Source organism: Staurois parvus, unplaced genomic scaffold (assembly GCF_062004578.1).
Source record: "Staurois parvus isolate SC_StPar_1 unplaced genomic scaffold, SC_StPar_1.0 ptg000151l, whole genome shotgun sequence".
In the NCBI taxonomy this organism is placed as follows: Eukaryota; Metazoa; Chordata; class Amphibia; order Anura; family Ranidae; genus Staurois; species Staurois parvus.
The window spans coordinates 16,289,660-16,305,350 of NW_028317947.1; the positions used below are offsets into that span (position 1 = coordinate 16,289,660).

A 15,691-nucleotide genomic window follows, 5' to 3' on the forward strand; every position below is an offset into this window, starting at 1 on the left:
AGCCCACAACTGGCTTACCAATAGGACCCCAAGGTTCTCCATCCTGCTTCCCTTCTCCCCTCTGGGATTCGGAGCTCAGACTCAGCTCAGCTGAGAGGTGTTCTGTACTCAAATAGCTGTGTCTGTGGAGAAGAAACACACAACTAGCCCAACAGAAGGTAAGGCTCAAAAGACATGAAATCCGTTTTACACAGAAGTATTGAATAGCAGCCATCACACATTTTCAGGACTACAGTACACCTTCCCCTTCCTGATGTAATTGACATCATAAGACAAGCCAGCAAAATGATCAGCTTATAATCTTTTTCCATCTTGTTCAGTTATGCCTGTACTGACGCTTCAAGTATCAACCGTGCCCAGTGGGAAAGGTTCTCATTTTGAAGGTTGTCCTAGAAGAACCGACCTTACCTCTTGTTCAATAGTCAAGAGCCTGTTTCTGATCCCCTTTCTGAGGTCAGAAACCCATCTGCATGTGGACACTATTATGTTATTTTGGGAAACAGAGCAGCCTTTTTGGTTTGGGGTCATATGCTCAATACATAACGGCAGGAAGACCCAACCTACTCATGCGAAGTAGGAATAGAGTTGCATAGCCATAGGCTCTTATTCCCCATGTAGGTATGAATTACAAACAACTGAAGACAGCGGTCTTTATTGTGTCTCCACAGGCTCTTAACATTTCCACCAAGTCCAATGCAAACATTTCATGCTTTATAGAGCTCACGTAATGCTGATATATTCTTATTTATGCAGTTACCTAAACCCTTGGTGTTGCTACCAAAGAGCCTATAGAAGCATAAGGGAACAAGATAGTTATTGTGATTTGCAAGAATAATTATTTTGCTGCATGACTATAAAATATTGGATGCCCTGCAGGAGCTAGTCAGATGTTCCATTGACATGAGACAGATAACGAACGTTGAATGTAAACGTGTTATGGGGTGTATGTGTCTTACCTCCTGTACAGCGTGGGTTTAACAGATGTCTCGTTATCATTAAGATTGCCCAGGGAGGGCCACTGGTTAACCAGAGGGGCCCCAATGCTTGAGTTGAACTGTTTGATGGGGGCATTTTCACAAGGGAGTAGGCCAGTGCTGGAATTACAGGGAGAGAATGCTCTAGTTATGAAATGCCAAGGTGCTTGATGGGTATGTTTGCTTTGGGATTGGAGCATGTCTGGTTGGTTTGGTATGATTTTGTATGCACCTCCTAGATCCTATTGGATGATGTCAAAGGAAAGGACTAAACAAACACAAAACCACACCTATCAATCAAAAAGTTACCCAAGGCTAAGCAGACAATGAGTGGAGGTAATCTGAACACACTTTAATGCAATGCCGTGGTATTATTTCCACCTATATACTGGGATTTATTTAAGCACTTGGAAACCAATCTTTAAGCATTGATGATCTGACAGGTTTCAGTGGCCAGGTTATTAAATCTGGACTTGTGCTCCCTAAAACTGGTGAGGCATAGATACTAAACACTCTCCATGTGATGTATTTGGAGATCTAGTGGTCCTCAACATGCAGATTGTTTATTCTGTTGAGTGGGTTTTTGGGAGTGGTGCTCTATGACTAGTGCTTGGTGTTAAAATGGACTTTGTCCAACTGTAAGAGATTAAAGATATGTGAATAATTCCAAAACAGATGGTAAAGCATCTGTTTCCCTTGGTATAGCCTAAATCAGCCTCTCTCAACCAGGGTGCCTTGAGGTTTCTTCAGGGGTGCCTTGGCAAAATATCTAAAAGTTGCCCCAAACTTGTATACAAGCCAGCGGGTGGGACAAGCCTGCCTTTTAGTTACAGAAAGTCACAGGTTTTCATTGTGCACCATTATGACCTTCAAGCCGCCAGCGTCCTGACAACCAATGACATCATTAGCTGATAAGGAGGATGTCAGCTGCCTGCACAGCATCCTAGTTTGACTCCCCTGCCCCTCTCCATCAGTGCTGGGGTCACATTAGCTCAGTGATGGAGAAAAACTGAGGAAGAAGAGAAACACTGGCATACTAGTCAGTACCAGTGTGAAGAAGTGTATTTGCTTTGGAAGAATAAATCACCTCTAATGTTGGGTGTCCTACGTGTGTGTGGATGTTGCTGAGTTATATAAAACTAGTAGAACAGTTTTTCACATTTTTGAATGGGGTGCCTCAAGACTGTCCATAATTTTAAAGGGTGCCTTGACTGAAAAAAGGTTGAGGAACACTGGCCTAAATGACTTAGGATCAAAATTAACATACTACCCTTAAATCCAAAGCCAATATGTAATTCTTCATTTTACACATTGTAGGGAATGGTAAAACCCGTCAAATTTTTCCACATCTGTTTCCAACTTGGGAAATTTCCCTTTACTTTTTGTCCTAGGCACAAAATACAAAGTGAGAGGAAATCCCCCTTGACAACTGTCACAGAAACAGTTTTCCCCTCTAATCCTGATCTGGTTACAACTCAAAGTTTTGGATTTGCCCTCACCTTCATTCCTGTTGCCAGAACAAATGAAGAGGACAGATCTCACTAGTGCAGACAGACCACAACAAAATCTTTCTCGGGGTGAAAAAATGTTTGAGTGGTAGATACACTTTAAAAAATACACTATATGTAAATTGAAAATACTATTTTATGTAAAATGTCTCAACAAAGGGGCTAAAGGAGATCCATTATCAAACAATCGTGTGGACAAAAACTGGTACAAAAATGAAGACTACCCAAAGCAACCACACTTTGTGCTATCTTTGTAAATCTTCCTCAAGGTCCAGGAAAAATTTCATGACCAGTGGAAGTGTCTGTATACCAGTGGTCAGGGGATTAGTGACGAATATATTTGTTTGGGAAGGGACTGGCAAAAAGCACATTCGTCTGAATGCTGGGAAAGAGCAGACTTCCAAGAAGCACCAAAGACATGGCACTTGTATTCTGATGCTGGAAAAATTAAATACTACTCAATGGGTGCTCTTAGAAACCAACATGAATGGAAGAAAAAAAATATGATATAATGTTGTCAAATGATCATGTTTGGTTACAGTGTGTGCCATGTATTCGGTGGACAATGTGATAGGTGCTCATTCCATGACCAGTCAACTGTTGGGAGAAATGTATGTAGGTTTTATGGTGAGGGATTGGTAGTAGTTATGTGTCCCCCACTTGGTCATGGACTTGATGGTTGGTAGAATGTGTGGCCAATGGCTAGTGATAGAAATCTGGTTAGATCCTCCTGAGCCTGTTGGTCAGGAAATATAGTTAGGTGCTTCTAATACAGCAGACTTCCCTTACGACAGTTCTTTACTAAATTGTATGGAGCCATTTGGCTATATGAATGTATATTGCATAGATGACTCCTCCAACTCACAGCTGTTCCTGCAGTTCTAGGATGACTCCCTCCAGCTGGTGTTTCTCCTGCAGGCTTTGCTCTCCCTGCTCCTGGATTCTCTGAGTCAGTCTCTTGTTCTCAGCTTCTAGATTCTTCAGCTGAGACTCCCGCAAACGGACCAGCTCTTCTAGATATCCCTGTGAAAAACAGGGGCAACCCCTTTAAGAACAATTAACTTTCTGAAACCATATTTTACACGATGGCACTCCCTGGACCAAGTCTGGCCAACCTGTAGCCCTGCTATCAGGTCTTGCTAGAATTTCATCTTTACACCTCGAAAATTTCTAGTATCCCAACTTGGTCTGGATCATGAAAATATCTATATAGGACCAGGAAACCTAAAGCTTGAACTCCAAACAGGTATGAAGAACACAAATAATTGTACCATATTCTACAGAACATTCTTAAATGCAATTTGTTCAAGGGGACATTACTTACTAATAATTCGATGTGTTCCTTGCAGGGGCGCGGACTGACAACTCATGGGGCCCCCAGGCAATAGGGGATCATGGGGCCCCTGTGTCCTTGCCACACTCAAAAAAGCCTATATAAAAAAAAAAAAAAAAAAAAAAAAAAAAAGGTACCAGAGGCATTTCATGGGGCCCCCTACTGACCCCAGGCCCTCGGGCAGTGCCCAAGTGCTCGAATGGTCAGTCCGCCCCTGGTTCCTTGTGCTTCTGGCTCCAGTTTTCTCTGAAATATTCCTCCTTTGATGCACCCTATCCCCACTGCTGTAACCTTCAGGTGCAGGGGTTAATAAATATGTCAGACCTGTGAAAGGCACTCAAAGAATGTCATTTCTGCCCCTTCATTCAAAAATCTGTACTCTCTCTTCTATGAATACAAGAGGGGACAGAAAGGGCAGGCATAGTCGGCACTCTTGACGAGCGCTGGTCACAGATCTGGTGGCTCTATTAACCCCCACCACATAATATAGTGATGAAAGGAGGGAGATTTCAAGAAATGCAGGAGCCAGCAGCACAAGGGACACATCAGATTCATAGTAAGTAATGTCTGTTGTGCTGATTTTCTAAACTAAACTTTGGCTTTAAAATCTAAGCAGTGCAAGAATTTGACTTTGTATTAGCCTCTTGCAATCCACTGCACAACAGAGCTGAGACTTTTGCCAAGAAGAAGCAGCAGAAGGTGTCAATCAGTTGTGCTTGAATGATCATACTGACAGGAGGAAAGAGCAGAGTGACAGAGCTGATCTCCTCAGTCTTCTGCTTTTCTTTCACAACCCAGCTGAAACAGAAGAATCAGGTCTCCTGTCCTGCCAAAACAGGTCTACCCTGTGTGATAGATCTGTATAAATATCAGGACTGGATGGACAAGAAGGCAAATCCTTTTGGCAAGTAAAGCAGCTCCCCTATATGTATTTCATCTGGGTATCTATTAATTTTCATGAAATTCAGCTTTAAAATGACAATTTTATATAAAACAGTATTCACAATGCAGTTATACCTGGACTGCATAAAAGTAACGGAGTGAGAGGCACGGGTGTATTTACCACAAGGCATTTGCCTAGGGCGGCAACTTTCAGGGGGCAGCACTGCCCCTTAAAGGTAGGGATGGAAGAAGGGACACATGCAGCATGGGGACCAGGTGGGATTTGAAAGAGGCTGCGGACTGCTTGATGGTGTATGCAGAGCCTGACTCTTGTTCCCGGGGATGTCCGAAGCTGTGAAGGCATCTTCTCTCTCACAGGGTTGGGGGCATTGCCAGTGTACGGGGGCGGTGGTAGTGGAAAGCTCTCTTGGGTTGGGGTGCTGTTGGTCAATGTCAGGCTCGCTTTGTGCGGGAGGGGGGTGCTGCTCAGTGTCAGGGTCTCTCCGTTGGGGGGGGGAGCCAATTTTTGTGTTGCCTAGGGCAGCACAAAACCTAAATACACCACTGGTGAGAGGTTAATGTGGGTAGAGATATTTTCTAATACATACAGTGGTGTATTTAGGTTTTATGCTGCCCTAGGCAACACATAAATCGGACGCCCCCCCCCTTCGCGGCAAAGAGAGCCTGACACCAACCAACAACACCCCTGTCCCATCCCCCCTACCCGAGAGAGCCTTCCGCTAACACCCAAACCCTGGCAAAAGAGAAACCTTCACAGCTCTGGACATCCCCGGGAATGACAATCACGCTCTGCATACACCATCAAGCAGCCCACAGTCTCTCTTGGATCACACCTGGTCCCCATGCCGCATACATCCCTTCTTCCAGGGGGCAGTGCTTCCCCCCTAAAAAACGCCGCCCTAGGCAAATGCCTTGTTGGCCTTGTGGTAAATACGCCCCTGAATACATAGATGACACGAAGTTTAGCATGGTACACAAGGACTCTTAATGTAGCCACAGCCAGAAAAGAATTACTACAAAGGGGTGTACTTATTTCTATGTACTCTTGGCTTGCTCACAAAAACAAAAACAAAAAAAAAAAAGGCTGATCAAATAAGTTGCTGTTAATTTCATATGAGCTATATATCCAGAACTGTTGATCACATAAACATACTTTCGGTACAGGCTGCACCATCCCACATGAATTGAGAATCACTGGTAGAGCTCAGACATCCCACCATGTTTTTTTCAATGAATAGGTCATATAGGCCACATCTTTTTCCAGCACTCATACGGAATTGAGACCAAAGTCAGCTTTATATATGATACATTTCCAGTAACTACAGAACATAGTCATTAGATCATCAACAATTGACCGCACACGGCCATCACTGCAAGGAGCTTCACCAAGTGCTTGCCTATTGATCTGAAATCCAACAAATTAATGTAAACTGCTAGTGGTTTTACAGTAAGAGAAAGAATAATGTGCTACAAACTAAAAAGAGATTTACTGACAAAGACACAGTAGGTGGATATCTGAACATCACTGAGGAACTCTGAAATAACCAAACCATTTTAAAGGGCGGACATGGACATATGGAAGATATTTGGCAAGAACCTTCTCTGTGCAGTAGAAGACTAGGCTCATCATCAGAGACTTGGTGATTTGGGAGTTTGTTTTCATTTATGATACGACTGAGAAAAACCAGTAGATGTCAATAGGAGAACCCTAGACATGCACTAAGCGATGGGTACAAGAAGGTAAAGGAAGAGGAGGTGCCTGAAGCCAATGGTCTGGTTACAATGGATAAATCCCCTTATGCATCAAATTCAATAAATGAGTTATGTATGGGGCACAAATGGCTCTCCTGCCTACAGAATCAATATCTTTTTGGTTATAAACCTGGCAGAGTGGAAATGGAAGCTTATGATTAAAGCATCTACCAGAGCACAGTTTATTCAGACACAATCCCCAGCATCATACCAAAGTTCAGCCTGGATGCCAAATTTCTAACTTCCCCAGATAGCTATGCATGGCCAAGATTTAAAAAATCTATGGTAAAAGAAAAAACATTTCTACTGGCAGACCTGTTTAAATCTCTCTTTTAATCTATTAAAAATATATGGACACCTTTGAGAAAAAAAATAAAAAAAACAGCCTGGGCTCAGAGGAAGTGGGTTGAAAGATGCTGGCCAATGTTTAATTGAGAAAGGCAGGGTCATCTAATGACAGAAGTGACTTTCTGCAGGGGACAGTGAAGTATTGAAATCAGGTATTGCATAGCTCTAAAATACAGGTATATTATTATTATTATACAGGATTTATATAGTGCCAGCAGTTTGCTCAGCGCTTTCCAATATAACGGGAGACAATACAGCAACAATACAGTTCAATACAAGAGGGTTAGGAGGGTCTGATCCTGGGAGCTTACAGGGGAGGGGCTAGTGGTACAAAAGGTAGTAACTGTGGGGGATAGAGTGGTAGGAGGAGTAGAAGATTCCATTATTAGCTGAGGGCAGGATAGGCTTTTAAGTTCCTTCCTATCTGTCCTAGTAGGGTTTGCCTCCAAGATCAACATAATAGACAGGGGCGTATTTACCACAAGGCACTTGCCTAGGGCGGCATTTTTCAGGGGGGCAGCACCTGCCCCCAGAAGAAGGGGTGAATGAAGGGACATGCCATGGGAACCAGGTTGGATTCAAGAGAGGCTGCGGTCTGCTTGAAGGTGTATGTAGAGCCTGGCTCATGTTCCCGGGAATGTCCGGAGGTGTGAAGATGAGTGTCTCTCTATCGCCATGGGGGGTGGGGGGGTTGTGGAAGGCTCCCAGTTGGGGGCAGGAGTGTTGTTGGTCAATATCAGGCTCTCTCCGCGGGAGGGGGAAGGGGGGGTTGTGTTGGTCGGTGTCCGTGGGGGCAGCCAATTTTTGTGTTGCCTAGGGCAGCACAAAACCTAAATACACCACTGATAATAGAGGCACGTGTTCCATATCTAGAACTAATACATATCAAAAAATCGAAACAGCTGCATACCCTTTGGAATAAATGATAGTATTAGTACTGGATCTTCAATATGTACTAGATTCTGGAGGTAGGTGTAACGGAACCATCCCAGCCTGCGCTGAGTACTTCCGTTAGAATACTGCTTCCCCGTCCAAATAAACTTGTCTACTTTCTGGATTACTTCAAGTCTGTGGTCAGTGTTCGAACACAGATACAAGATATAGACACTCAAGGGACAAATCCCCCCTCCCTGCATAATGTCACAGGGTGGGGCAATCTACATTTAGTAACAAGAGACACACAGGTATTCAAACTGCACCCCAGCAGACAGTCCCATCAGGAGGGAGGGCTGCTGGAGAAAACCCGACACTAAGCTAATACACATAAACACATACATCCCATAATAGTTTGTTCCCAAGCAAGACAAACAATAGAACAATGGGATGCAACCACATAACACCAAACAATCCACAACCCCTCAACCCCACCTATCTCCTAGACATGTCTACACAATATTAGGATAGATCACCCTGTACCCCTAACAGGCACAGGGTGACTTAAACATAAGAGGGATATGGGGAGCTGAGACAGGGGTCTCCCCACCTCTCCAAAGTGAGCTGTGTTCCATGGGCCCCCAACCCAAAGTGACTGCCATCACAGTAGGGTTAATGAAAAGGATATGAAGAAAGTTACATGGTTCCACCTAATATATCAAAATGAGGAATAACCCCCCTTGTTTTTAATATTTTTTGTTGATCACTTGCACATTAAAAAGGAAATACATAATATGTATTTTATGATATCTCGTTAACATGAATGATTCCACCTACCTTTTGTGCATAGACAATACGGAACTTCTGTTCCATCTTACGCCACTTGCTGTACCAGGTCTCCTCGTCCGTTAGCAGCGGTAAGTAGGGGTGTTCGGGAGAGCTGTCCTCACTGCTGCTGCCACCTACACTTTCTCTGTCTTCTTCTTCACTTAGGTAATCATAACTGGTCAGAGAAATGTTGGTTATAGTAAACAACTGGAATATTCATTGCACACTTAATGAAAAGGTCCAACAACCAGTATAACTGATTTAAATTAAAATATTTAAAGCTGGTGATGTGAAGTTCCTCCTGCAATCTCTTCCCCTCTCTGCACTCACCGAGGTGGAACTGAGAAGAAAAAAAAAAATCTAGTGCTGAAACAAGAGTAGAGCTAGTGCAAATAGCAGCCGGTCACATTAAAAACATCCGACTACTGATGGTGCCCCATTAAAGTCAACAACTATCCCTCCCCAATCCTACCCTCCCCCACCTCTCCACCAACATTCCCCCCTAATTCCCCTAACTCCTCACCAAGGCCCTTCAAAGGCACACGAATACCTCTGATGATATTGCTAAACAAGACCAATACCCCATCTGTCCAGAGGGCGGATCTACAACAAATTGATCGACCATATTTCTCTACTGTAATGTATGATTGAACCTTATCTCTTTTCACTGTTTTTCCCTGTTTATCCTTGAAAAACTCTATAAAAATATTGAAACAAAGTCAACAACTAATTCTGATAGGAACAGTAAGAGATTGTCGGAGGACCATTATGCTGGTAAAAATGAAAGGAAATGGTTGCATAGAAAACCTTGAGCAGTGAATCTGCCCCTACTGCCTCCAGGAAAAGTGGTCAGTCTTGGACAAAAAAAGTAACCTCTACACTGCTTGGAAAATGTCTTCAGGTGCCCAAATGACAAAGATATGTTATTTGAACGAAATAAATTGGTTTTCCTCCTCTAGACTCCTTTATATTTGTGTAAAAACTACATAAAACTCCCATCCAACTCCGGATTTTGTACTGGGACAAGGTCCTTCGGAACCCAGGGTGAGAAGGCCAACATGCATCTATGGTGTATGTGTAATGCTACTAATTGCAACCAGCTTTTGCATTTGAAGTTGACAGGGCAGGTAATAAAAAATAAAATGGTATCTTTCCAGGTTGCTTTTGGGTATGCTGCCAAATTCTCTGAGTGAAGAAGTGTATCCCAGGCAGATCCTTCTCATTGTTCCTCTACTGTAAAGTGAAGCTTGGTTGCATACAAAACCTTTAGCAGTGGATCTGCCCCTACTGCCTCCAGGCAGACAAAGTGGCAGGCTTGGACAAAAAAATAACCTCTACACTGCTTGGAAAATGTCTTCAGGTGCCCAAATGACAAAGATATGTTATTTGAATGAAATAAATGGGTTTTCCTCCTCTAGACTCCTTTATATTTGTGTACAAACTACATAAAACTCCCACCAAACTCCGGATTTTGTGTTGGGACAAGGTCCTTTGGAACCCAGGGTGAGAAGGCCAACATACATCCCTTCCCCCTCATCCCAATAAGCTGTGGATTGCGTCAGTCACATTCAGGTTATGCCCTTTTTGTGTTTCCTGCTCCCTCCTTCTTGCCGAAACACCCAAGGTGTTGCCTCTTCTGTCTACCCCTTGTTCCAGACCCACCTGATATCCAGGCTAAATACTCTAAGAAAAGGTATTATGACACACTAGGCCACCTTTATTATTCTCATATATAAATGGAGTTATTTTTTTTTAATTTGTACTCACCTTTGTGTAAACTTCAAGTATGGAGTATAGTCTATCACTGCTGGAGTTTTGCCATCAATTCCTTCCCCTTTTAGGCAAAAGCTGGAAGAAGACCAAATAAGAGGGTGTCAGACAGAACTGGAAAAGTCTGCTACTGGCAACATGGTCACTGGTAATTCGACTTCTCCCAAAAATATTGATTTCAACATTTCTTCACATTTTGCATTATTTGTCCCTTTGTTGGTATGCATCTATGGTGTATGTGTAATGCTACTCATTGCAATCAGCTTTTCCATTTGATGCTGACAGGGCAGGTAATAAAATAACTGGCATAATCTTCCAGGTTGCTTTTGGGTATGCTGCCAAATTTTCTGAGTGAAGAAGTATAGCACAGGCAGATCCTTCTCATTGTTCCTCCACTGTAAGGTGAAGCTTGGCTGTATACCTTACAATCTAATTGTAAAGTATAATTTCCTTTATATTCCTATTTTCCTTTATGCTGCTTCTCTTAACCTTTTACCCCAGAGGAACCCTTGAAATACATTTTTAGGTCTTGGGGAACCCTTATTAAAACCAATTCATTGGTGGTCAGCATGAAAAAAAATGTTCCTGCAATGAGAAGAATGCCTTTCTTACAGTGGTGGTCAGAATGCCACCCTTACAGACAGCTAAAAAGATCATTGGGTTCATGCAAGCTGGTTCTGCCCAGTGACATTGGACACAGAACTGTCCAGTCACCATTAAATAGGAGGTCAGTCAGCCATACCTGACCCCTAGCAACCTTTGGAGGAACCCTGGGGTTCTGCAGACCCATGGTTGCAAATTGGCTGCCTAAAAGTTTTACAACCACTATGTAATGTGAGGGCCTACCTAAACAATCCATTTGATTTATATTAGTCAAGTGCACTGTAAGGGTTAATGTACAAATCAGATGAAAGGTGTATATTAAGCGTGAATATTGTTGGTTGTCATGATCTACAGGACAGGTGAATTCTACCTTCAGATAAAGTCAGAGATATGCTACCAGAAGCTTACACTTTATTGCCAAAAAGTATTGGTCGGCCTGCCTGCCTTTACACACACACACACACGAACTTTAATGGCGTCTTAGTCCGTAGGGTTCAATATTGAGTTGGCCCGCCCTTTGCAGCTATAACAGCTTAAATGTTTCTGGTAAGGCTGTCCACAAGGTTTAGGAGGGTGTCTATGGGAATGTTTGACCATTCTTTCAGAAGCACATTTGTGAGGTCAGGCACTAATAATGGACAAGAAGAACTGGCTCGCAGTCTCCGCGTGCAGACCAGTCAAGTTCCTCCACCCCAAACTTGCTCATCCACGTCTTTATGGACCTTTGTTTGTGCAATGGTGCGCAGTCATGTTGGAACAGGAAAGGGCCATCCCCAAACTCTTCACACAAAGTTGGGAGCATGAAATTGTCCAAAATGTCTTGGTATGCTGACGCTTTAAGGGTTCCCTTCACTGGAACGAAGAGGCCAAGCCCAACCCCTGAAAAGACAACCCCACATGATAATCCCCCCTCCACCAAACCTTACAATTGGCACAATACAGTCAGGCAAGTACGGTTCTCCTGGCAACCGCCAAACCCAGACACGTCCATCGGATTGTTAGACAGAGAAGCATGATTTATCACTCCAGAGAACACTTCTCCACTGCTCTAGAGTCCAGTGGCGGTATGCATTGCACTGTGTGATGTAAGGCTTGGATGCAGCTGCTCGGCCATGGAAACCCATTCCATGAAGATCTCTACGCACTGTTGTTGTGCTAATCTGAAGGCCATATGAAGTTTTGAGGTCTTTAGCTATTGACTCTGCTGACAGCGACGTCTGCTCGCTGTGCGCTTCAGCATGCACTGACCCCACTCTGTGATTTTACGTGGCCTACCACTTCATGGCTGAGTTGCTGTTGTTCCCAGCTGCTTCCACTTTGTAATAAAACTAACAGTTGACCGTGAAATATTTAGTAGCCAGGAAATTTCACGAATGGACTTATGCAATGGTGGCAACCTATCACAGTACTACCCTTAAATTCACTGAGCTCCTGAGAGCAACCCATTCTTTCACAAATGTTTGTAGAAGCAATCTGCATGCCTAGGTGCTTGATCTTATACACCTGTGGCCATGGAAGTGATTGGAACACCTGAATCCAAAATGATTTGGAGGGGTGTCCCAATACTTTTGACAATATAGTGTATATCCACATAAAAATGAACACAAAATTACAGAAAATTGAGATAGGATTTCAAGAAAGAACCTCAGGATTTATAACAAAAGTTGTGGACAAACATTCTTTAGTAGACAGGACATGACAATTTTCCACTATCTCCAAGTTCACAGTAAAAACATTTGTGGAAACGGTTTTTAACACAAGAGGATTGAAGACCTTTTTTCAAGACACAAGTTTTTTTTCTGACATCAGCACATTATAGTGTACCTCATTTAGAATGAATGTTATGAAGACTGGATTGGATAAAGGTCATTACATAAGGTCTCTCATGGATCCTACCTGAAATCGATGGCACTGAGGCCTATCAACATCCCAGTGAGGACAGAGGACTCTTCTCGCAGTAAAATAGCACCATCGTCATAAAACCTCCTAAAAAGGAAAAAATGGTGGCAGTGTCATCTTCTCAAGGCGACAAAATACAAATTTAGCTCTACTTCCACAACGCTTTTGTTTGTTTCACACCAATGGGGCATATGGCCAAATTTGTGGTCATCAACATTGGTAATTATACAGGAGGGACATAAAACCTATAAATGCTTTTTGGTTACATTACAGCTCTGTTCAAGCTTTCTTAAATCTCTCATTTTTCAAAAAGTAGTCCCATCTAACAAAAACTTGATGATGAACCTTCTATATCAAAATGTTTTTATGAAGAACTGTATAGATTTGTAATAGATAGAATAATGCCATGCATCCTGTCCTAGAGCATCTTTGGCTGTTATGGTGCTGGCAACCAGCCCACTCACGCCATGGCAACTCATGACGCTGGTCCAGGGCAAACTACGTCCTAGGGGGAACCCAGATGGCATCTCAACTGAGAAACACTGTTCTAAGCTCAAATACAGAGAGATTGACTCTATGCAGCTTTTGGAACTAGCTGTCTTTTCTAGCTAATCATGTTCCCCAAAGCAACTTTTGATGGCCATGGCATGCCATCTATTTGTAGCTACCTAAATAGAAATTGTAGTTAGCCAAAAGAAAACTCTATAGCCAGCTACAAGTCATCAGATAAAGCTGCTAAAAAAATCTCAGATACAAAGTTACTAGTCAGACATGGCCCTTTTAGGAACATGTTGATACAGCAGTCCCTGTAAGGTAACACATATTGTCTCACCTGGTGGTTCTGGTGTCTCTTAGTGCAGTTACAATGTATTCTGAAAGTCGTTTCTCCATCAGCGCAAGACGTATCCAGGCCCGACCCTACAACAATAGCATAAATGACCACACTGTGTACCTGACTACAGTGCTGTTGGTAATGTGACATCAAAGTAGAAATTAACTCGAAATGTGAAGACTCACTATGTTATTAGGGAATATTTAGAAATACAGATTTTTTTTTTTCAGGGTACTGCTAAGTTACAACTATTTTTGTCATCATTTTCTCCTTAAATCAGTTCTATTCCTGGTATGTGAAGAGGATCACTGCCTCATAGCTGTATGTCTGCAATATGAGATTGAAGGCACTGCTGCCTCTGACTGCTAGTCTCAGGAGATATGGTGATATCACTACTGAGTTGATGATTGTTTTCCTTGCTGGAGGCTTTGATATGAGGAAGCAAAGACCTGCCTCTATCAAGATGGCTGCCTCCACACAGACACTGCACAGAACAAGGCATGGTAATTTAGCAATAGGGAAAAGATCAGCATCAGAGAGACTGCATGCAATATTGATGACAAGTCCTTGCCCTCTGCTTGCATTTTTTGGCACAGCTGCCATAGTTCAGTGTATCTTTTAAAGATAACTCAATGAGTAAGGCAGGTAGCCAGCATCAGGACCCATCAAAGATTGATACACTGGGGTTTATTTACTAAATCAATGTGCAAAATCAGGCTCACTTCCGCGTAGAAACCATTCAGCTTTTGGCAATAAAACCTGGAAGCCGATTGGTTTCTATGCAGAAGTGAGCCCGATTTTGCACTCTTCAGCTTTAGTAAATAAACCCCACTATGCCCACTCATCACAAGTGAGGTTTGAATTGAATGAGCCTCCTGTAAAGCTGGTGTTTTCAATGGCTATCCCTAAACATGGCTTAAACTTCGACTGATTCCTGTGAATTGGCTGAAATCTGTGCCATGAGTGGCCCTGCTGACGCCAAGAACTTGTTTGAGAAAATCAAGGAACTAGGTGGAAAAAAAAAGTTGTCCGAAAAGTGACTGCAGTCAATCAGCTGAAGGCGTCTGTTTGGTTATGTGGACGGGATGCCAGTATCACAGATGCCGGCTGTCAGAATACAACAGCGAGGGGTAGAGGATTCCTCCATCTACATTGTTTAGAGTGTATGGGTAATCTATAATTTTCTCTCATTTAACCCATTCAGCTATAAGTGAGCAAACTTTACTTGTAGGGCTACAAAACTTTATACCTTTACCCAGAGGTCAATACATTGGATACATCATCCAATCAACATATACAGATAATTTAGATCTACAGACCATAGACATGAAATTATTGGCGGGGTTGGAAGTCATGCTGGATTTCTCAGACTGCTGGATGTTTTAAAAATTGTTGGTCTTGTGATAGATTAACCAAGATAACCACTAAAAGACCTTGGAAATCAAAGTACGAAAGACAACAGAGCACCAAAGAAATGGTTCAGTGGGGTGTTCAGGTGTGATTAAATAATTTGGTTGGCATAGAAAGCCAATGCATATCATATCATATTCATTCTTCTTCAGGGCTTTAGAAAAAAGTTTGACATGCTGAACATAGAGAAATACAAGTAGTTTCAATGTGGCTTCTAGGAAACTTAGGGCACACAAAAAAAAAAAAAAAAGAAAGAAAAAAGTGGTGAACTGGAAGGGTATCTGTCCCAAACACCCAAGTGAGACCCTCCAGTGGACCAATCGACTCAAAAAACAAGAATGGGGAGCCACATTCAAAGTGAGGATCCAAATATAAAGTCTGTTCCATGACTTTCAGATGAGAAAATGCCTCCATCAGGGTTTGAAATGTTGATGGAGCTGGGGATTGGACTGGACTGGGAATGAAGAAGGAGGAATAAATGTTATAGTGTAATTGTGTACGCTTCTCAGCAGCTTCTTGTTGCAGGGTCTTTTCTGAACAGAATAGCTGAAATTTTACTCTACTTCAAGGCTTTAGAAAAGATCCTTGTAGGACAATGGTATTGAAGTGGATGTATATTGATTATTGGCAGATCGGGACACAATGACTGAGTAGTTGG

The 15,691-nt window shown here is 42.6% G+C and overlaps 1 protein-coding gene across 2 annotated transcripts in view; it reads right to left on the bottom strand.

Annotated features, from left to right (window-relative positions):
• Positions 1-15,691, bottom strand: part of RUNDC3A (RUN domain containing 3A) — a 28,199-nt gene that overhangs the window by 2,999 nt on the left and 9,509 nt on the right. The window contains exons 4-10 of one of the 2 annotated variants that reach the window (XM_089674511.1): positions 13,624-13,709; positions 12,789-12,878; positions 10,287-10,367; positions 8,529-8,694; positions 3,348-3,505; positions 957-1,094; positions 19-122 (exon numbers count right to left, since the gene is read on the bottom strand). In XM_089674511.1, coding sequence (XP_089530637.1) covers positions 19-122; positions 957-1,094; positions 3,348-3,505; positions 8,529-8,694; positions 10,287-10,367; positions 12,789-12,878; positions 13,624-13,709 — 823 coding nt within the window. The remainder of the gene's footprint in view (positions 1-18; positions 123-956; positions 1,095-3,347; positions 3,506-8,528; positions 8,695-10,286; positions 10,368-12,788; positions 12,879-13,623; positions 13,710-15,691) is intronic. The other variant, XM_089674512.1, reaches the window with a different exon arrangement.